Source organism: Arvicanthis niloticus, chromosome 17, assembly GCF_011762505.2.
Source record: "Arvicanthis niloticus isolate mArvNil1 chromosome 17, mArvNil1.pat.X, whole genome shotgun sequence".
Taxonomy (NCBI): Eukaryota; Metazoa; Chordata; class Mammalia; order Rodentia; family Muridae; genus Arvicanthis; species Arvicanthis niloticus.
In genome coordinates this window covers 53,091,365-53,113,800 of record NC_047674.1, presented here as the reverse complement: position 1 = coordinate 53,113,800, position 22,436 = coordinate 53,091,365, and the positions used below count along the sequence as shown (strand labels likewise).

Here is a 22,436-nt window from a genome sequence, read left to right as displayed (position 1 = left end):
AATACTGTAAGCTGCAACCCATGCATAGGTGTGCTCTGTCCTTGGGGCACGAGTTTCCAAGAGTGGAAATGTTATATGCCATTCAAGTTTCATCAAAGAAATTCTGAGCCTGTTTTCTCTACATTTCTCCTCAGAACTCCATGGAAAAGTCAATGCATCAAAAGTTGTACAATATTTGTACAGTTAACCCCATAGCCAACAGGGAACTAGAGCATCTTCTCATGTCTGCCAGCTACCCTGGAAGCCTTCCTGTTTACCATCTGTGTTTATCTTTTGCTTACGAGGACTCTTCCTATTACCCCATTGCTGTCTGCTTGTTCACTGTAGAGTGTCTTTTGCCATAATCTAAAAATTTTACATTATTAGGTTCTTTTACCTTCTGTCTGACTCCTCTCTACTTCCACAGAGTAGAAACTGTCAATCTTCAAGTCTTCTTTTCAGATTTACTGTTTCCTTCCTTTTGTTTTTTGTACTTATGTACCCAGAATTTGTTTTGTATACAGTAAATTCGGTATATTTCAAATTTGGTGTCTTTAAAATATATGTACATCCCCACTAATACCTACGTTTTCCTGCTACCTTGGACTATGTCATACCTTGAATCTCTGTGTCTCAGATTCTGTTCTTGGTCTTCCTAGCTTGTGTCAGTCACCAATACACAAAGTGCTCAATAACACCACAGAGTTGATATATACACTTATTCTTTCATTTCATCCTTTCTCAAGCTGCATATGGACATGTCTTGCTCCATAGGGAAGCTATGATATTTCTGTAGGATTCTAAGAAAACATTACTGGAATTATAACCAAAACACCATGAATTCAGTAATTTTGGTTGAACTGATGCATTTAATATATTTCAATTTTGTTGTCCTTTCTTGTTTTATTTACTCCTAATTTAATCCACTCCTGTAGTCAATATTAATAAAATGACCCCCAGTTTAATTCCAAGGACTATTTTCCTTGAGCCCTGCAGGTGACTATGCAAAGGACTGGGATACTTATCACAGTTTTGGGATGTTTATGTTGATCCCACATATTTAGTATTATGCTTCCTAAGTAGTTAAGATGGGGATTATTACTCATTTAAAATTAAAGATTGATGAAATGAATATTATAAGTTATCTACTGTTAGGTCAAGTGTAAAAGTGAGTTGTCTTGCCAATTTTACTTTTTTAAAAAAAAGTATTCTGTGGACATAGTGAAAAAACAAAAGCTATCATTGACATTCCCCTCTAAGGAAATAAGATCTCAGCACACATACTCTGATATTTTGCCAGTTTATTATTTAGCTGTTACAGATATGTTACACTAAACCAGTGGTTTTCAATCTACCTAGAATTCCTCACATGGTAGTGACCTCAAACCATAAAATCATTTTGTTGGTACCTAATAACTATAATTTTGCCACTGTAATAGATTGTAGTATAAATATTTGATATGAGGATCTCAGATAAGCAACCCCTTTAAAAGAGTCATTTGCCCCTGCAAAGGGGTTGTGACGCATGAGTTCAGAACCACTGTACCAAACAGTATGCAATCTTCTTTATTGTTTTAGGTGTTTTCGTACAGATCTGTGAGTAATGCTAGTACTATCTGGTTCTCTTTACAGTTATATGCACATCCACCAGACACTTGCTGGGCACGAGATTTTGTGATCTTCCCATTTATCTTTTTGTTGACATTTGTGATCTTTATTTCTTTTGTTATTTTAAAAATTAAGTCATCCATGTTGATAAACCTACAATTTCTTCTCTTTTTCAATTTCAAATTGTAATGCTCTTTTCTATTCTGTTATTGCTTTTCTGTTTTCTATTTCCATTACTTAAACTCCTGCTTTTCTTTCCTTTTGGGGGTCTGTATTGCATGTGCACATGATGTGCTATGTACACGTGTGCTGGTGTGACTGCCTGGATATATGTGCACATGTCAAAGGCATCAACTGTCCCTCTCTACTACTCTCTGCTGTATTCCTTGAAGGCATGGTTTTATTCTTTTCTCTTAAGACAAAACCATAAGGGCTGCGGATATGGCTGTGTGGGTAAGGTGCTCACCATGTAGGCCTGATGGCCTGAGTTTGAATCCCCAGAACCTACATTGAAGCTGGAGGCAGTAATGTGAACATCTGAAGTCACAGTGCTCAGTACAGCTCTATCAGACGGAAGGCTGAGGCAGGAGTCTCTAAAAATGCACGGACAAGCTAGTCTGAGGCAGGCAACAATGAATAAGCTGGGAAAGGACTGATACTCAGGTTGTCTTTTGACCTCCACACACGAGCCATGACATGTAGGTGCCTGTATTCAACACACACATGCACACACACCCACACCTGAGAGAAAACTATCACAATATGTATTAATATATTTGTTTAGTTGTATTGAGGTAGGAATAAGCTAAGGGCTCTGGCTCAGTAATATGAGATCTATAATAGAGCTATAGCCCTGGCTGATTTAAAAGCAAAATATAACTCAGAAAGTTACAGCAAGGGATCATAAAGGAGTTGTGAAATGCTGAGGTTAGTGCTTACTAAGTATTGATGAACAGGATACAGTGAGACTTGGGGAGTGAGAAAGAACTAAAATATTTTTCATTGGAATAATGATAGCTATACCAAATAAAGATGACTCAAGCATTATATGATGATCTGCTGCTTGCTATAAACATGTTGTTAAACTTTTAGAATAAAAAATATGATTATAATAAAAATAATTATAGAAAACATTTTCATAATTATGTGCTGCTAATTTATATCATGGTTTTTACCTTTAATGAAGATAGGAGTAAAATTTAAGTCCATATTTGCCTAAATTATGCAACTTTAAACAAGGGATTGCTAAGAAATTAATACATTATCATTTCAGGATAGAGTCTGGACATAGATCTTAATATAGCAACCAACTCTCTAGACAAAAAATACAAGCTGAAGCCAGAAGCCAATGAAATCAATGCTGGAAAATTCTAGAAGTGAAGCCCATGGAAAATCATGAATTTGTTTAAACATTGTGAGATGTGAGATGTGTGTGTGTGTGTATGTGTGAATGTGTGCGTGCGGGTGTGAGTTTCCTTTTGGTTTTCATTTGATAGTTCTGTCTAGGAGCATAGTAACTTTTGCAGATGACAATGTCATACAGCAACCTTAAGAGGTTTGACTAAGTATTTTAGATGGTTCCCTAGTAAAGCCCTCTGTTTCCAGGCCCAGGCAAACACTACTCTCTGTTCTCCCCGTCTTGCTACTTGTCAATCTGAGATCTGTGTTCTCTGTAGTGAGCTTCTACTTCATCCATATATGAGCATGACAGTAGTCAATTCCACTTTATTGCCCTAAATACTTCTTGGATTAATACAAAACACAAAAAAGTATTTATTTATGACTTTATGTATTGGCAGATATTGGGCTGACTCTAGCTTTCTGTTATGAAAGATGCTGCCTTTCATGTTCATATAGTTTTTCTGTGTGTGAACATCTCTCTTCATTTGGCTTTACTGGGTGTTGACTTGCTGGTTCACTTTGTCTGTTAATCTTTTTTGAGAAACTTCCAGGAAGTTTTCTGAAGTGCCTGTAGAATTTTATCCCCCTCCTACAACAGAAGCTAGATCTCCCCACACCCTCAGCAGCATGTGCCTTCATCTGTCTAATCACAGACATCCTGGTAGGTAGGAGCCAGCTGCCTGTTAACTGGCCATCTTCTCTGGCATCCCATAGCTAGTGTTTTAGTTTGGCTGCAAGGTTATCTCTTATTGTTTGTTCATTTTAAAGCTGCATTATTGTCTTTATTATGGAATTGAAGAGTCCTTTAAACATTTAGGTTACAAATTCCTTGACAAAGATATGTATGTAAGATTTTTCGAGTTCTGTTTTTTTTTTTTTCTTGCTGCACGTTCTTTGAAGCGCAGCAGCTTTAAACTTGATCAGTGCTAACTCAACAGCAGCTTTGTTTGCTGCTGTGCTTCTGGTGTTCTGTGCTCACAATACTGTCCTTACACAGGCTGCTAAAACTTACTCCTGCTTTCTTTAAAAACTTTATATACTGAAGGCCAGAGAGATGGCACGGTAGGTCAAAATGCCTGCCATCACACAGGATGTCCTAGGTTCATCCCCAGGACCCACACGGTAGAGGGAAAGAACCTATTCCTGAAAACTATTTTCTGTCTTCTACACACTCACCACAGAATACAACATGCAATACACCCCATACATGTGTATAGAAAACAAGTAAATAAAGATATAGTAAAAATGGAAAAAAGAACTTTTTAATTTTGTGCTGTTACAGTGAGCTCCTAAGATCTTTACTGAAGTTTTTTGTTCTTTTGTCTTTTTTTTTTTTTTTTTTTTTTTGGCAGAGGGCATATTGAAGTACGGAGGGATCAAATTATTTCTCTTCTATGTAGACTACTAGATGTCACAATGTCTCTAGTTGAAGGAGCAGTTCGTTCCAGATGGAACTGCTCTGCAAGCCTGTCAAGCAAGCATCACTGGGCCTCTCTGCAAGCCTCATGTGCACTCAGTTCTGCTCACCCATTGACTAGCACGTGTCTGTCCTTCTGTCTGCCATATCTTGTGTGTATTATGGTGATTTAAAGCAGTTTGGTTGAGATGATTTTGACTCTTCTGGGTCATGTGCAATAAACAAAGGAATTCTTTTTTTTTTTTTTTTTTTTTTTTTTTTTAGCACCTGACATCTCCACATGAATAATAGAGCCAGTCCGTTCATTTCAATAAAAAGCTGGTGTGATCTGCAGCTCCAGGTGAGGGTGGCTATCGCCTTAACAGTACCAATCATTCTAGCCTTGGTCACCAGCTGCTTTTCTATTTCTCTGTCTTCTCTCCTTCTTTCTCCCTCTCCTTCTCCCTTTCCCCCTCTCTCTCTGTAAAATTGTTTATTTTCTGTGTTGTTATGCATGTCTTCCTCATATGACTTTGGGTTGTTTGTCATGAGTATAAGGAAAGTCTACCTACTTGTTTTGTTTACATATTTATCTCCTTTCCTGAAAATTCAGAAATGTGTCCACTAATTGCAACAGTTTTTAGTGTATTAAGATAATTTGAGGCTACAGAGAGGATTTTAAATCATACATAGCTTTATGTTGTCCTTCCTATGTTAAATACATACATATGATCCTTTCTAATCTAATGCTTTCACTTTTTTCTGCCTAAACACCATGCTAAAACCTTTTGTCCAGTATTGCATGGAAGAGGAACGAGTGCATATTGTCATCATCATCTTGATTCTGGAGAAGGAAGACTCCAAGTTTTCACTGTAAGTGTGCTTCCTTCTGGGTTTTCTTGGTCAGTGTAAGCTGCTATAAAATACACTGTAGACTGGGAGGTTTAAACAACAAACATTTACTTCTCTGAGTTCTTCAGGCTGGAGCATCTTGAATCAAGGTATTGCTGGCATCTAGTAAAGGCCTCTTTGAATAGAAAGATGTGAGTTTTTGGTGTCTCTCTTTAGAAGTACACTGATCCAGTTCATGAAGATTCTCCTCTGACCTAATAACTTCCCAAAGGTCCACAGATACCCTCTCTGATGGCTCTCATAATTATCTGTCTATATTATAATGTGTAACAGTATTTTTGAGTTTATCCTAATGGAGTTTGTTAGTTTCCTAATGTACTTGGACAAGTATTTACAATTTCCTCAAATCTGATAAATTGTTATTCACTATTTATTTGAATATTCTTCTTGATCCCCTTCCTCTCTTTCTCTCTCTCCCTCCCCCTCCTTCTCTTCTGATACATTACAGTGATGTATTAGTGGAGTGTATAGTCCCTCCCTTCTGATACATTACCCTGATATATTAGTGCAGTGTATACTCCTTCTGATACATTACCCTGACATATTAGTGCAGTGTATACTCCTTCTGATACATTACCCTGACATATTAGTGCAGTGTATACTCCTTCTGATACATTACCCTGACATATTAGTGCAGTGTATACTCCTTCTGATACATTACCCTGACATATTAGTGCAGTGTATACTCCTTCTGATACATTACACTGACATATTAGTGCAGTGTATACTCCTTCTGATACATTACCCTGACATATTAGTGCAGTGTATACTCCTTCTGATACATTACACTGACATATTAGTGCAGTGTATACTCCTTCTGATACATTACCCTGACATATTAGTGCAGTGTATACTCCTTCTGATACATTACCCTGATATATTAGTGCAGTGTATACTCCTTCTGATACATTACCCTGATATATTAGTGCAGTGTATACTCCTTCTGATACATTACACTGATGTATCAGTGGAGTGTACATGGCTTCTCTTCTGATACATTACACTGATATATTAGTGGAGTGAACACTCCTCTTCTGAGTTATGAAAATGCTGATACACTTAATGGTGCCATACATTTCTCTGAAGCATGGTCAACTTTCTTATCTTTTATCATTCTGCTAGCTTTCATCTTCCTTGTTGTTCCTAAGTAATTAATTGTGTGTGTGTGCGTGCGCTGTGGCATTTTTGTTAGAGGATAATTGCCACAAGACTGTTCTCTCTTTCCATGTGGGTCCAGCACTTAAACTTGGGTCATCAGGCTCGGTGGTGCTGCCTTCTGAGCATATGTACATTTAAACTCCATTATTATAATTTTTAAAAATTTAATCTTTTTCTTGATACTGTACATTTTGTGAGGCATGGTTTTCATACTTACCTGTTCTTCTCTGGATACAATTTCCTTTATTTGAATAATAGTAACTTTGAAGTTTTTGCCTGCTAAATCCAACATCTGGATTCCAGTAGTCAATTTCTGTTGTCTACCTTTCTTGTCTTTTATTAAAGATCATATCTACCTGTGTCTCTACATGTCTAGAGTTTTGTTGTTGTTGAAAATGGACATTTTAAATGATATGCCACACTAACTCAGGCAAAGTTTCTTCCTTTTGGTGGGTTTGTCTTGCTTGCTTCTTTGTTGTGTAGACTGGGCCAACAGGTCTTTTTACAGTGAGCAGCCTCTGGCGTCTCTCATTCCTCCATGAAGCAGACTTACACGTGCATTCTCTTCTACTTCCGGCTTTATATTGCCTTTGGCTTTCACTTTTCAAGCTTCCCAGCAAGTTTCTGTCTGGTCTGACTCTCAGTACCAAGCATGGCTATGAATTTTCAGTAAGAGCAAGCTTGCTGGGCTACTGTTTTGTTTTGGTTTTAAAGATTTAGTTTTAGTATTTTAAACTCTATGTAGGTTTGCGTGTGTCTGCATGTGGGTATGTGCATGTGAGCACAGGTGACCTCGGAGGCCAGAGGCATTGGATTTCCTGGATCTGGAGTTATGAATGCTGGGAACCAAACTCAGGTCCTCTGCAGCAGCAGTAAGTGCTCTTAGCCCCAGAGCTACTGCTTTTCATAACATTCTTGGCAATAAGGTGCTCCACATTTAGTGTACTAATGTTGACCCCTTTGTGTGCTGTGGCCTCAGGAGGGCTATTCTTAGCTATTTCTCTGTCTCCTCTGTTAAACATCAAGCTGGCCACTCTTGCTTATTGCTATACAATGAATCTCCCAGCCTTCAGTTTGTTGCCAGGATTGCCACTTCTTTTGAAATAAGATCCTAGGTATGAACTTCCACATGTTCTGCTCCAAGTAACTTCCTTAAGGGGTCTACAGAGTTCTCAGTTCTTGAGGTCTGCCTCTCTCTGTGCGGAACCTTGGACTGTATTAGACCTGGCAGAAAACAGTGCATACTATGGAAAGATGGACCTGAGAATCTTGAGCCCTATGAGGTTCCAGAAGAGAAAATGACAAGGTTAAATTGCCAATAAGGAAGTACTTGAGCCAGAGTGTAGGGACAACACACGGGAAAACCTCCCTGACACAGCCTCCGGTGCTAGTGCTCACCTTCAGGTGAGCGGCTTGTCTACTTACCTTCCAGGAGGTCATCCTCGTCAATGCCTTTGATGATCTTTGACTTGTAGTCTCGGATAAACATGTATTTTAGAAGTCTTCTAAGTTTTTTCTATTGAAATATAAAGTAAGAGATTTATAATACATTTTTCTTTACTGATAAAGAATTGCTTTAAGAGTTAAATTCAATAGACTAGTACCTGACGATCACTGGGGAAAACAACTATCATGAGCTTGATAGTACAAGCGGAAAATGTGGCCCTGCAGTAACAGCTAAGATGTATGTGTAAATGTGTTTTTACATGAGTTCATCCAGGCCTGCCAGAATCAAAATAACACTGTTTGTATATTTTAAAAAACATCTTAAATTCCTTTTGATGATTTCAATAAATACCATATTGCCTTTGGTGAGCCAAGTGTACTTATGCTTTGGAATTTTGTATATATTTGGAGGCAAAAATTATGTAAAATAGACTTATAAACATCTAGACTTGGAGTTTTCAACAATTCATTTTTGTGTTTAATTTTTGAGACAAAACTTTGCTGTGTAGCCTAAGGTGAACTTGAACTTGTGATCCTAGTGCCTCTGCCTACCCTAAAATAATGGGCGTTCACTACCACACCTGGCCTGAGAAACTTTTCATAGGATAGTTACGGAAAGTATCTATAAGCTGAGAAATCTGTCTTCATGCAGCTCAAAGAATGTCAGGATAGCTAGGTCCTGAGGACGGCCTCTGGGACTTAGAAGAGGATGACAGTAGCACTCAACTTTAAGTGACTACGGCCTTACTCTGTGCTAACCCTAGAATGTATTAGCTCTGGTTCACAACCTGTAGGCCTTGGATTTCTAAGAGTGATGAAGACACTTCTACAAAGTTCTTTACATGAATATTACACAATATTTTCAATATCCCCAAAGTCGAAACAAAACTATTTATCCAGGGACCCTGAGGTGTAGACTACAGCTCAGCAGGGCTGGAAGTAGAGTAACCTCTGAGTCTAATTCTGTCATGTGCAAGTGAAGGAAAGTCCCCACCTCACAAGCTTGCTGTCTGATTCTGGAGAGACCAAGGAGGCTGCTTGCTACAGTGTGTAAGGCCCAGTAGGTGGTAGAAACCACTTGACTACAGACTCCAACTGCTAAAGACAGTCACGCTATATCCCACAGGACAATTTGCTTTTTCTTTGATTTTTCTTCTCTTTTCACTCCATCTGTTATTTTAGTTTTGTTGTTTAGTATTTTTCCTATATAAGCTACTTTAGATTCTTTTTGTAATACTTTATAATATAAATAAGATTATTTGAGAAAGATGAGAAAACTAACAACTATTCTGTTACAAGTATGTTGTTGGTTGGTCAAAATATTCTGGTAAGAGTCTTGGACACTAGAAACACACCATCAAATGGCATATATTCCTGAAGATTCTATCCGGATGGGTGCCCTCCCTACAAGGGGAAGGAACACCAATATGAACTGTGTGTACGTCTCTATGTCTTCTCTATGACAAGATGAACTGGGAAGAGCTGAGCCACCTGTTGTTTCTCAGCTGCCCCCATAAGGAACCTTGCCCAAGGGCCCTGCTTTTTGGCAGCAGTCTTCAGGACTCCCTGGGCACAGCACCATTGCAGGCCCTGATGTCTGCTTCCCCTTAAGGAGTTCTAAGCACAAAACAAATCAGCAATTCCTTTGTTGTCTCCATAAAGTGCTCTTTCCCAGCCATGTCCAGCTCCATCATAGAAACCATTACCCTGTCAGGTTCCTGGCCTTTCGTCTATGCTACCTAAGGTCTCAGGAGCCTCACCTCTGATATAACCCTTCCCTACATCAACTCTCTTTCCTGTCTGTCATCCAAACTATAACATTTGCCGTGTCTTAAATCCTTCAAGCATATCATATAGATTGCCTCAAGCAGACTGTAAGCTTCTTGGTATTGAATTCACTTCTTTTCCTTTACATATTCTTTATATTAATAGTTGGTTGATTAAAACAGGTAAAGTAGCATAGAATTTATTCAACTAGCTACTCATGAAAATTATGACAAAAATAAACATACAGAAATCAATCAGCTTTAATGTCTTAATAACCAGAGTTCAGAGTTTTTATTAAAAATAGATAGTAGTTTTTAAATTTTAAATTAAATTACTTGCAAAAAATTAAATTACTTGCCTTAGTTTGCTTATTTTTTAAGTCAGTGAAGAAAATAAACTTTGTATTTCAAGTTAAAAATGAGTCTGCAAAAGTCTGAATTCTACTAGTATTTAGGTGCAGATTGAGAGGAGAATGAACCTGCTACTCAGAGAGGCAGCATTTATACAAACAGTGCAGAGCTGGTGCCCAGGGAAATGAGAGGAGGACAGCAGTGACTAACAAGGACAGGGGAAGGGAAGAGTAACTTAATGCAGTTTTCCATGTTCATGGAAAAAACAAAAACTCCTGGAGTTGCTGCATTTTGCTGTGTAAATCACGAAGGCTAACGACTGCTTCAATGGTTAGGATTCCCATTTGACAGCTCTAACAGGGGGCCATCCTTTCCTTACCTAAGCTCAAGTAAGCATTGAGCCTCACATTAATGCAATGAAATTGTTTTACAGTACCTTATCTTTTCTCATCAAGAACAGAAGATCTTCAGCAGAGATCACTCTTGCTCCCCGAAGCTGAGAGACTTCTGCAGCTTGCTGTAACTACAACAAAGGGAACACAGGAAATTGCCTTAGAAATTATATATAGTACAATCACAATGTCTCAAGAGAGGTAAACCTCCTACAATAAACACCTGGGGCTAACCCAGCAATCATGTTCCTGCTTCTTAAAGCAAAGCTCCCTGTGTTTTAAGATATCCAAAAATGCAATTAAATTAGCTTATGTGCCCACCTGTAATAGATACAATAAACAGAACTCCTTGATCTCTTTCATGCAAAAGAGAAATTGTATGCAGCTTCCAGAAATATATTATACACCTGAAAATAATTTTATGAAATTTTATCCTTCCTACCCATGTGTGCAATGGTTTCGCTCAGTATCACTAGTTGAATAAGTATATTATTAATCTGAGCTCCCATGCTGGTAAGATGTGAAATAGGCCCATTCAGTACTTTAAAGATCAACAAAAACAGAAGCTGTTTCTAATATCCAAAGGAAAAAAAATACTTTTCGCTTTGGCAAGTCTTCAGTGGCTAAAGGATTCAGTCCATAAATCATAATACTGGACGGCATTAATTTCTTTCCACACTAATTACACGCACACAAAAGTGAACTGTATCTGGGATGCACGAGGCAAAACACACCCCATGAAAAGCTAGATCCCCTAAAATGTCCATCTGGGCCTTCAGAGCTGCAAAGCTGAGAGTTTTCAGGAATTCAGAAGCCCTAGAAACATAATCTTACTTGAAAATGACCTGGAAAATAAAAGAATGTGAAAAACGATAGTTCTAGTTTTTGGCAAAGGCGAACTCAGTTTCTTATTTTGATTAGTTGGAAGGAACATAAAATAGGTCCATCTGAAAAAAATCAAGATGCTGGAGCACATGTGAGAAGAATGTGCCTATGAGTTCTTCCAAATGTGATCAGAGCGTGCTGATTGCACAGAAGCAGCTCCCCCACCTTAAGTATTACAAACACATTTACATAGGAGAGCAGCTCCTGCACCAGCATGAGCTTTTCTTTGGAGTAAAATGACACAGGTCTCGAGTGCTCCTCTTTAACAAGCCACACTGCCAGCTTCATCATTCGAAATTAAATGGTGCATTTGTGCTGAAGGACCTGTGCATGAATGTTTAAACCACTCTGCTAACTAAATAAGCTTCAAACCGTCTCTGAACGAGCAGACTATAGAAAGGACTCTCAAGTCCTCCTGTGTCAGCTTTCCCACTGGATTTCCTGGATACTGGTAGTTGGTATATAAACAGAATCCTATCTAAATATAGAAATTTAAATTTAACTGTGAGCCATTTAAGAAGAAACCTTAGGAGGGGGTTGAAAAGATGATATATCTTGCCCCAAAGAAACCTAGCAGTTTTCACCATGAACATACTTTCCCTTGAAAATGGTTAGAAAGTCAGGGAAATGTTTATACATCAATTTTTCAAATAAAAATATTTCTATCACAGTCTAAGATACACTCAGTCAGGATGGAGAATGCGAGCCACACATCCATTTCTCTGGACACATACAGAGAATGAGGAGACAGCTTATAAATACATTTTATTTTATTTTTTTAGATGAAGAAGTGGGGTCTACATGAAATCCACTACAGACATCAGGAATATTCATGCCAACAAAGGCCCGGGTGAAGTATGTGTCTCTAACAGACTCCCCAGTAAGTCAATGTTTTGTCCATAGCCACAGCCAATGCTCTCTACAATACTCTCTAAGAGGACAGTTTGCAAACATAGTACCAGAAACATAACAAAAATAACAAAGACTGAAGAGCTCAACATTTTGTGCCATTTCCTAAACCATTTGTTATAATAAGCAAAATAAATTATATTTTATCACTGGGTTTTATTTTTATTAAAAATAAAGAGACAGGGTCTCTAGAAAGACAAACATGGTATGCACTCACTTATAAAAGGATATTAGTTGCAAAATAAAGGATAATTCTGCTACAGTCCACATATCCAAAAAGGTCAAGTAACAAAGATGGCTCAGGCAGGGAATGTTCCGATGAATATATCCCTGGGAAGGGGAAATAGAACAGGGACTCGAGTGAGGCGAGGAGGAATGGAACAGGAGGGATAGGTAGGGGAGGAGGGAGAGAGAGAGTACAGGGAGAGACAACTAGAATCAGGGGCCATCTCTCAGATAAGCTAGAAACCTAGTGCAATGGAAACTCCCAGGAATCTATGAGGGTGACCCTAGCTAAGACTCCTAGCAATGGGCAATTCCAAGCCTGAACTGGCCATCTCCTGTAACCAGGAAGATTTCCAATGGAGGGACTGTGATACCAACCCAGCCACGAAAACTCCAACCTACAATCTGTCCTGCCTATAACATGTGCTGGGATAAAGGTGGCATAGAAATTGTGGCCAACCAATGAATGGTCCAGCTTGATGCAATGAGAGGAAGCCTACCCTTGACACTGTCTGGAGGGCCAGGACCCAAAGGCTGGATAGCCCAGAGACCTAGGACAGAAATTTTTTTTAATGATATTCTGCCATACGCAGACTGGTGCCTAGCCCAATTGTCATCAGAGAGGCTTCACTCAGCAACTGATGAAAACAGATGCAGAATCTCAGTCAAACATGAGCAGAGCCAAGGAATTCTGTGAAAGAGGAAGAAGAATTGGAGGGAACTAGAAGGGTGAAGGACCCCACAAGAAAACTCAGAATCAACTAACCTGGGCTCATAAGGGCTCACAGAGACTAAACCACCAGGGAGTCTACAAGGGACTGACTTTCTGCACACTTGTTACAGTTGTATAACTTGATCTTTTGTGGAGGACTCCTAAGACTGGGAGCAGGGCTGTCTCTGATTCTTACCTGTTTTGGGGACCATTTTTCTCATACTGAGTTGTCTTGTCCAGACTTAATCCAAAGAGGAGGGGAGGTGCCTAGTCATAGTGAAACTTGATATGCCCTGTTTGGTTCATACCATGAGAGGCCTGCCCTTTTCTGAAGAGAAATGGAGGAGGAGTGGATTGGGGGTCAGGACAGATGGGAGGTAGGGGAAGAGGGTAGTGGAGGGTCCAGGAGGAGAAAAATAAAGGACTTGGGGGTCTCTTAATGTCACCTGGTTGGCCTACTTTTGTGTGGGCTGGCCCTGAGTTCAGAGATCTCCTTGTTTCTGCCTCCTAAGTGCTGGGATTAAAAGCTCATGCCACCACCACACTCAGTTCACCGTGGGCTTGTCTAACCTCTTCCTACCATCTGCACTATGAGCATTCCCAATGCTTCTGGCTCCATCTACTTACTAGGACTAACGATTTCTGGGCTCTAGAATCACCTCTCCTAAATGCTCATGTCTTCTCTAGCAAGGAAGGAAAGGAACTTGGTAGCTTCTTAAAATAATCCATATGAACACACATATTGCACATTGGCTTATTCCCCTAAAATTTCTGTTGATACCTACCAACACAAGTAAAGTGATCTTCATTAACAGTATGAGAGACAGGTTGGCATGTGGGCACTCCAGATGTATGAATAGCTGGCTCATGGTCACAGCATTTACTGATATTAGAAATGTTCCTGAGGCTTTCAGTGTGAAAGAGTTGATATGTATTCTAAAATGTCTTAAGTATATTTTTATTTTTAAAATTTGCATACAAGGTATTATGTTATCATTTTGAACAACGTGTTTTAGTGTTTCTCTTCCCCCATCTCTCTGCTACCCCTAAGTTTCCCTTATAACTTTCCCACACCCAGGACTCTTTTCCTCTTTCATGTCCCACATGTCCTTGTACCCACTCCATCCTTCCTCACCACCAAGTTTTTCTTTACTTTTCTTGATCTCTTTTCTGGTATAAAAGCCAGATGACCCAAACTCAGAAGCCATATGTTCTCTCTGATATGCAGTTCCTGGCCAGTAATGTATACACAGATGCTAATGTGAATAAAACATAACGTTTGACATTTATTTGTTTGTTTATTTGTGTATGAGTATGGGCACACATACAGTTAAGGAGCTGCTTCTTTCCTTTCAAACATGTATTTCAGAAATTAAACTCAGGGTGTCAGTCTTAGGGACAAGGTCCTTCACCTGCTAAGCCATCTTACTAGACCTGATTTCTACTCTTACTAAATAATTTGGATCCTTAATTTGTTAAAAAAAAAAATACACGTTATACATTTCTGGCAGTAATTAAACCACTATGAAACAAGACTCCATTTTTTACAAGCAATATTTAATTGTATAAAATATGTTAGAAATTATGGTGTAGACCAATAATTAAGCCTAATTGCTAGTTTAATTACCACTTGGTTTCTCTTAACTTGTTAAAATTGGTATATAGCAACTTGGTAAAATATTCTGCAGAAAGAGTACAATTCTACTGTGAGAGTAGTTCAGTCAAAGTGTTTTGCTTCTGATATGATAAAAGATTTTTGTTTAGAAAATGGATGATTGTGCTCTTAGCAACTATTGGAAAGTTTAAAAAAAATCACTTAACATTAAACCTCATTATCGGGAGGCTGATCATACTAAAGGGTACAATATAAAGTCATGTAAGTAAGTACCACACCATTTCAAGTGTTTTATTTATTTTTTCTTCTGTTAAAGACAGATCTATGTGCAGGAAATGCTGTCATAAAACCTAACTATGGAGGCAAAACTAATTTTGAATTTGATCCTCCTGCCTCAGCTTCCTGGGTTTGAGGATTATAGTATGTACCACATCTAGTTTAATCTTTAATCCTACAAATAAATATTTTAACTTTTCAATATTTCAACTTTTGCCAATGATACTAATATTTGGGATTTTTCTTCACTTTTTTAACATTTTCAGCAATGTTTATGTATATTCTTGATCTGCCCAGGGCTGGGAATATTCTCTTTACTCCACAGTGTTTATCCTAATTCAGGCCTTTGGGAATTTTTATTGACCAGCTTCTACATTTCAGTGTCTCCCAATGGTTACACATTATGGATTCACCAGCTGCAACCATCCCTCCTAGGAGTAACAGTTACTATAGACTGACTAACTCTTTGTATGGTCCATGGATAAATATTAAGCTGTAGTTAAAATTGTTTCTGCCACCTTAGCTCCTCCTACATATCACCCTTCCTGTTAACCTTTATTGTTAAAATAAAATTTTTCTCTCAAAATACAATTAGAGCATAATTATACCAATTTGTACCAGTGAGGTACAAGATAGTCCCAGTACCGAGAGGAAGAGAAGGAGTAAGGAGAGGAAGAGACGAAGGAGAGGAGAAGCTAGGTGATGAGAGAGAGAAAGAGAGAGAAAAGGGGGGGGCATGGAGGCAGATATTCACGTGTCTCCACCAGTCAAAGATAGTTGATATATCTAGGTTGGGTATTGGGTTACACTTCTGATTGAGCATTACCAAACTTATAAAGCCTTTGATTAACATTTTTAAAAAATTGTATAAAAGGAAAAGGGAGCATGGGATAGGGGTTTTCTAGGGAGGGGAATTGGGGAAAGGGGATGGTATCTCAAATGTAAATAAAATATCCAATAAAAAAAAATTACGCGATTCCCAGAAAAGTGTAAGATGAAAAAAAAAAAAGAAAGAAAGAAAAGAATAAAAGAATAAAAAGAATAAAAAGAAATAAACATACTGTCCAGTGGAAAAAAATAATAAAATTGTTTCTGAAAAGTATGTGACTGCAAAAGTCAAATGCAGTCTAGGTTTCCTAAGGACTGGAAGGATGCCCTTAGACCACTTCCAACAGTCAAACCTGCATCAACTAGCAGTTACTGCCAATTCTGGCTCTCACTAGTTGGAAATAAGCTGGATCTACTGGGATGAACTCACACTACTTTATCCTATGCTTTACCTATTGTAAACTGACTCACTATGAGACTGGTGATGTAGTGATCTCAGGCCCCGAATTTAATGACCACTTCCTGCTCTTCAGATTTTGCCTATTAATTGTATTTTCTGCTGAATATAAAGCTGGTACTTACTTATATGACTTTATAAATAAATATTTGTCAATCGCTTAGCCACAATAATCAAATTTCTCTTTAGAATTTATTTTTCTTAGCCAGGCAGTGATGTCACATGCCTTTAATCCTAGCATTTGGAAGGCAGAGAAAGGCAGATCTCTGAGTTTGAGGACAGCATGGTCTACACAGAGGACTTATCTCTCTCTCCCTCTCTCCCTGTCTCTGTGTCTCTGTCTGTCTGTCTGTCTGTCTGTCTGTCTGTCTCTCTCTCTCTCTCTCTCTCTCTCACACACACACACACACACTGGTTGTCTTTGATATTGAAAATTACCTTGTTTCCCCTCTTTCCCAAGCTTACTGCTCTGTGACCTGTTAGGACCTTACCCTAGACTGGTGAGGTCCACACCTCAGCATAGAGTTCCCTTCTTGGCACTTGTTTGGCTGCTACTGCAGAGTCTCCAGATTTCTCCCCAGGCCTGCTTGGAGCTCCCCTTTTACCTCTGCTTTCTGTAATTTCACCTCTGTGTGGATAGCTAGTGTCTCCTTTCTGAGCAGAGACACGATGGATGCCTTAAAGTCCATGTCCACTAAGTTTAACTTTATGTCATCTGAGCAGCCATCTTGATTGACTTTCCTTTTGAGTATGAGTTATGTTTTACTGGCATTATTTATTTTTTGGTAATCGGTAATTTTAATAGATATTAAGATGAATAGATTCTCAGGACTCTGGATTATATGTTCCTTAAAAAAATACTAACCTTTGCATAAGTAGACAGTTAACCCAAACAAACACAAATCACAGCATCCATCCCTCTCCTGTGGCTGGTTACGGCTAAAAAACACCTGTGAGGTTTTTGAAGAAAGGATCTTTGGGAGACAAATATTTTAAAGACATGTATTTCTGCAATGCTTTTAATGTAGGGCTGGTTAAGATGGCTTTCTGGCTAAGAGCACTTGCTGCCAAACCTGATGACTTGTGTTTGACCCCCAAGGCCTAACATGGTGAAATGAAAGAACTGACTTCCGGTAAGTCATTCTCTGACCTCCACATGTGCACAGCTCCTATCCTCTGGAAGAACGTGCCGTTAATGGCTGAGGCATCTCTCTGCCCCCTTTAGACAGCTCTGATATACATAAGCACATGTTAAGTTCGCTCTCCATTTAACTGTCCGACTCTTCGTGTGTTCTAGATAGTATATCACTTAGCCCCCATGACAAATCTGTGGGACAAATTTAGGCAGATAAAATTATGACTCTAGGTAATGGATGTATGACATCCATCTGTATTTATTTGTCTTTAATATTATTTGTCATAACAAATGAATATTATCACTAGTCATACCGTGCACTGCAAAGAAGACTACGCCCATAAAAACACTCCCATGAACAGACTTAAAATGTTCAATTTTACGACTGTGAGCCCTTACACTGGCATGAAAGCAATGCACATCCAGCAGAGATTGACTTAGATCTGAGTCTTTCCCAAGGCTTGCAGGATGCAGCTTGCTGGGGAACAGCAGCTGTCCGCAGCTCTCTCACCTTGATCTGAGGGGAACAGCTAATACTGTAACCTGGCCTCTATCTAGGCCTGTGTGGTGATGCCACTCTGCTTAGTAGACTGTGTGACATGCATTTTCAACCACTGATAATTTTATAGAAGCTAAGCCTATTTCAAGTGGAAAGAGCATCTGGGTTTGTCTCACAAAACATTTTCATTGCTGGCCAATGAACAGCTGCCAAAAAAGGAGAAAAGAAAAGTGTCTGAAAACATCCAAGTTAGTGGTTCTCATAGACACAGCCTAAGCACTGAGAATCAAGGTGAAGACAAGAATCACATTTGCTGGTGGACAAAGTCATCCTTCAGAATACGATACAGAGAGGGGTAAATGATTTAATAATTCCCACCCATGCCTTCAGAATACGATACAGAGAGAGGATAAATGATTTAATAACTTCCCACCCATGCTCCCCTTTTCTTCACTGGTGACTGGCCTTCTGCTCTTAGGCCTTTGAAACATAAAAAAAATGATCTAAATTGATAGAAGACGTGTATAAATTTTTAGAGTCTCATTCTTAGTAAGTCAAACACATTTAAGTGTTTAACAATATAATGAAGCTAAGTAAGTAAGAAGAATTCATATATAAGCATATATACATACACCAAAGTAGGAAATTGACAAGCTACAGTTCATGTGGGCCTGCAATGATTTGGAAATTTCTAATCTGCAATGACTATGTATTATTGTTTGAGGACAGTACACCAGACAGAGTGAAGTTTTTGGTTATTCATATTTAAATGAGAAAGTAGTTGAGCAGGCAGTAACTGAGTTTTCTCTTACCGAGCAAATGAAGAATTTATAAGAAACATTCAAGTCTAAACTATTTTAAATTTTTTTCAAATTTTAGAAGTAATAAAGTATATTTTAGTTGATAATATATGTTAGTATACTCTGTGCTAAACTTGAATACTCCATTACTGAGCTAGATGTCAGTTCAAACACTGTGATGCTTGGTTTCAGTTGTCACCTTGACATATCTAGAGTCACCGGGAAAGGGAGTCTCTGTGAGGACATTTCTAGGATAGGATGACCTCTTGGCACACTTGTAAGAATGGGCTTATTTTAATTACCTGGGTTAATTAAAGTGGACAGCTCACTATGAGCTGGCCCTGGCCTGAGCAAGGAGAGAACGAGCAGAGTGCTAGCATGCTGGACTGACTGGCTCCTCTGACTGCAGCAGCTATTTCAGCTTCCTATCCCGTGACTTCCCACAGTGATGCTCTGCAACCAAGAACCATGAGCACCAAACTTTCTCCCTGAAGATATTTTTGTCAGAGTATTTTACCACAGTGACAGCCAATGAAACAAAGACAAATACTGTATGGCTAGCTTAGTATCATTAATTAGAAAAATATTTATTTGTCTTTACGCAAACGAGTGGTTTGCCTGTATGTATCTAGTGCATCACAGGTGGGCCTAGCATGATAGAGCCCAGAAAAGAGTGCTGGATCTAGACATCTGTGAACTGCTATGCGGGTGCTGGGGACCAAACTTGATCTTCTGTACTGAGCAAGTATTCTCAACTGCTGAGACAGCTCTGCAGCTTCTCTTATTACTTTAAGAAAATTAATCATTGAAAGTAAAATGCAGTGAATTTAGTTGTTTAAATTAACATATAATGAAGTTGCAAGCCTACTATGAATTTGTGCAACATAATTTACACCTGTCTTCAGGCTACCTGGTAACCGGAAAGTGATGCATGTTGAAACCCCAAAGATGCAGACCTGATGTTGTTTTCATTTCTTACCAGTTTCAAACTCTTTTGGTGGCCTACAGTATCTGCTCACCTCCTGGCACAGTGGTCCCATCTGCAGCCACTCCCATTGCTGTCTCTAAAGTCTCACAGACACTGAGTTGCAGCTGTTACTTCACAGGACAAAAGCGTAACAGACAAAGGCTGCATTTCTTTTTTTGGAGTACTTGTGGATTTTTACAAGATAGTCTGATTTAGTTCTCTCTAGAAAGTTCGGGGTAAACACAGGTCTATGGTGTGCTTCCATCAGAGCTCAAATATACTGATGAGCGAGCTTATCAAAGAGCGAGGGAAAGGACATGGAAGAATACTGCCTGCAAGCAGCACGGTGATCTCAGACACGGTATGGCTGTTCCTTTTGGTTTGGCAAACTCTGTCTTATAATATTGACTATTGTTGAGAAAATATATGGAGAGAGTGGCAGATTTAGACTTTTCCAACTGCAGTTTCTGCTTTTGAGACTCAGCAGCAGTTACGGGCGGAGGACAGGAGCCTGCACAGATGCTCAGTTACAGTGTGGCTTACCATGCTGGGACGGTATGTCCTGAGGAACACCGCAGAAGACTGAGGTTATTAATTTTTTACAAATACAGCCTAACTCACTGGGTCATCTCTGTACTACTGCAACGCATAAATCCATTACAAAGGCATATGTCTAGGAGCTTCAAGGTCTGTTACATTAGGAAAAAATCTAAACAAAGCATTATGACATTTTCCCTCTCCTGACGCATGGGGTCTGATGGTTACATGAGGTAATGCCACTCATATAATAAGTCTTGGATAAATGCCAGATGTTGATTTAGAAATTAGGATTGAGATTTTGGGGTAGCATAAGAAGTTTCTAACCTTTAGTATTCATAAAGAGTAAAAGCCACTGTTGGATTATTCTTGAACATTTTCACTTATTTTACCAAAAGCAAGGAGTGAAAAGAGAGTACATGGAACAATGTGAAGAAGATTTATATATTCAGGTGAGAGTTTATCGTACATACACACATATACACACACGAAACACAGGCTTGGATCGCAGCCACGGCTGTTTCACAAGGTATAAGTTAACTGTAATTTCAATTTAGAAGGAAAAATTAGATTGGGTCCTTTTAATAAAGAAGTAATTACTCTAAGAATTTTTCATTTCCCAGTCACTTTCCCTAAAATAAAATGCATAAGGTTTTGTATAATGTGCATAAGGTTTTGTAGTTCTAATTTTAAGAAGAAACTTCTCTGATACTAAGGTTTGGCCAGTAGGAACTAAAGGGGATGGACACTAGTAGGCGAAGAGTCTTTTGCTTTTAATTTTCAATTCCTGCATTTATATGTGTAGTTTATGATTGGCTCTATAATTAAATGTTTGCATTGGTAAGTGAAGAGACTAAGAGTCATAAAAGTGAACTTGGTGAGGTGCAGACTGGAGTCAGATGCACAGTGAATCCACTTAGCCATAAGGATGGAGATACCAACCAGCCAAATTAACTGTGGAAACAGGAGGAAGTGCAGGACCAGGCCTGTCTTACTGGTCAGCATAAACTGTTTACCATGATATACAAATCAGCAGGTGATAGTTAATTACTTCAGGCTCCTACCCAATAGTTCTAGATAAATTTGAAAGCCAAAAACAGTTGTAAAATGGCCTCAGAGCACTGCAGTTCCTACTGAATGAAAAGAGACTGGGCTCTGATTTCCACCTGCCCTTTGTTTTCAGCTTTTAATGGATAGATGTGATTTGTGTATGCTTCCTTTTCAGCCTCCCAGAGAAGGCAGCCCCTATGCAAATTTCATGCCCAAAGACTGCTTCGATAGGAAAAATGATATATGTTGTATATAGTTTCATCATATTGAGTGCAGTGTATGTAAAGTTAGATGCAACATCAGGTTCCTAATGCCAGCCTTCCTTAATATCCTCACCATCAAGATACTAAGGGGATAAAAGGGTTAGATAACAGAATGCTCTGAACAGAATGGCCCCCCTCAGCTGGGGCAGTTGGAAGCAACAATGTGCATAAGAAAGGAGAAGCAATTATACTCATAATATGTAGTTGAGAAAATGTTTAGCTTTGGGTAATGGAAACCAAAATGAGGATATTGTTCTAAGAGGCATTCAAATATGGTTATAATGCTAAAGCCCCAACAATATTCACATCATCACACACAGGATAGAATTCCCACAGCCTTCTAAGACAGAAGTGGTGGCCCTCCAAGTCCAGGTAGTAGTTCTTAACACCTTGGAGGTTGAATGGCCCTTTTACAGGGGTTTCCTAGTAACACTACAAAACATAGATATTTACATTATGATTCATAATTGTAGCAAAATTACAGTTATGAAGTAGCAATGAAAATAATTTTATGTCTGGGATTCATCACAACATGAGGAACTGTGTTAAAATGTCACAGAATTAGGGAGACTGAGAGCCACACCTTACTCTGTGGTGCTATCAGGGTGTCTTCGAAACCTTTGGCTAGCTCAGTGCTATAACTTCATGGCTGAAGGATCTCTCCACAAATAGAAGGCTTCCCTTCCAAGATGAAAGTCCTCATTGCCTCATAAGAGTAAAGTAAAATTTCATTTATGCATCAAGAAAAAGCCCTTGTGAGGACTAACGGTTACAAGGCAGAAGCAGAGGATGGGCATAGGAAGAAGGCCAGAATAAGGGGACATCTGTGCCCCACTGTGTCCATGTCATCAATACCATGGACACTGTGT

General features: G+C 38.9%; 1 protein-coding gene across 3 annotated transcripts in view; it reads right to left on the bottom strand.

The window, feature by feature from the left end:
* Positions 1-22,436, bottom strand: part of Supt3h (SPT3 homolog, SAGA and STAGA complex component) — a 319,869-nt gene that overhangs the window by 110,113 nt on the left and 187,320 nt on the right. For all 3 annotated transcript variants that reach the window (XM_076915253.1, XM_034521570.2, XM_076915254.1), the window contains 2 exons: positions 10,454-10,540; positions 7,880-7,970 (listed from right to left, as the gene is read on the bottom strand). In XM_076915253.1, the coding sequence (XP_076771368.1) occupies positions 7,880-7,970; positions 10,454-10,540 (178 nt within the window). The remainder of the gene's footprint in view (positions 1-7,879; positions 7,971-10,453; positions 10,541-22,436) is intronic.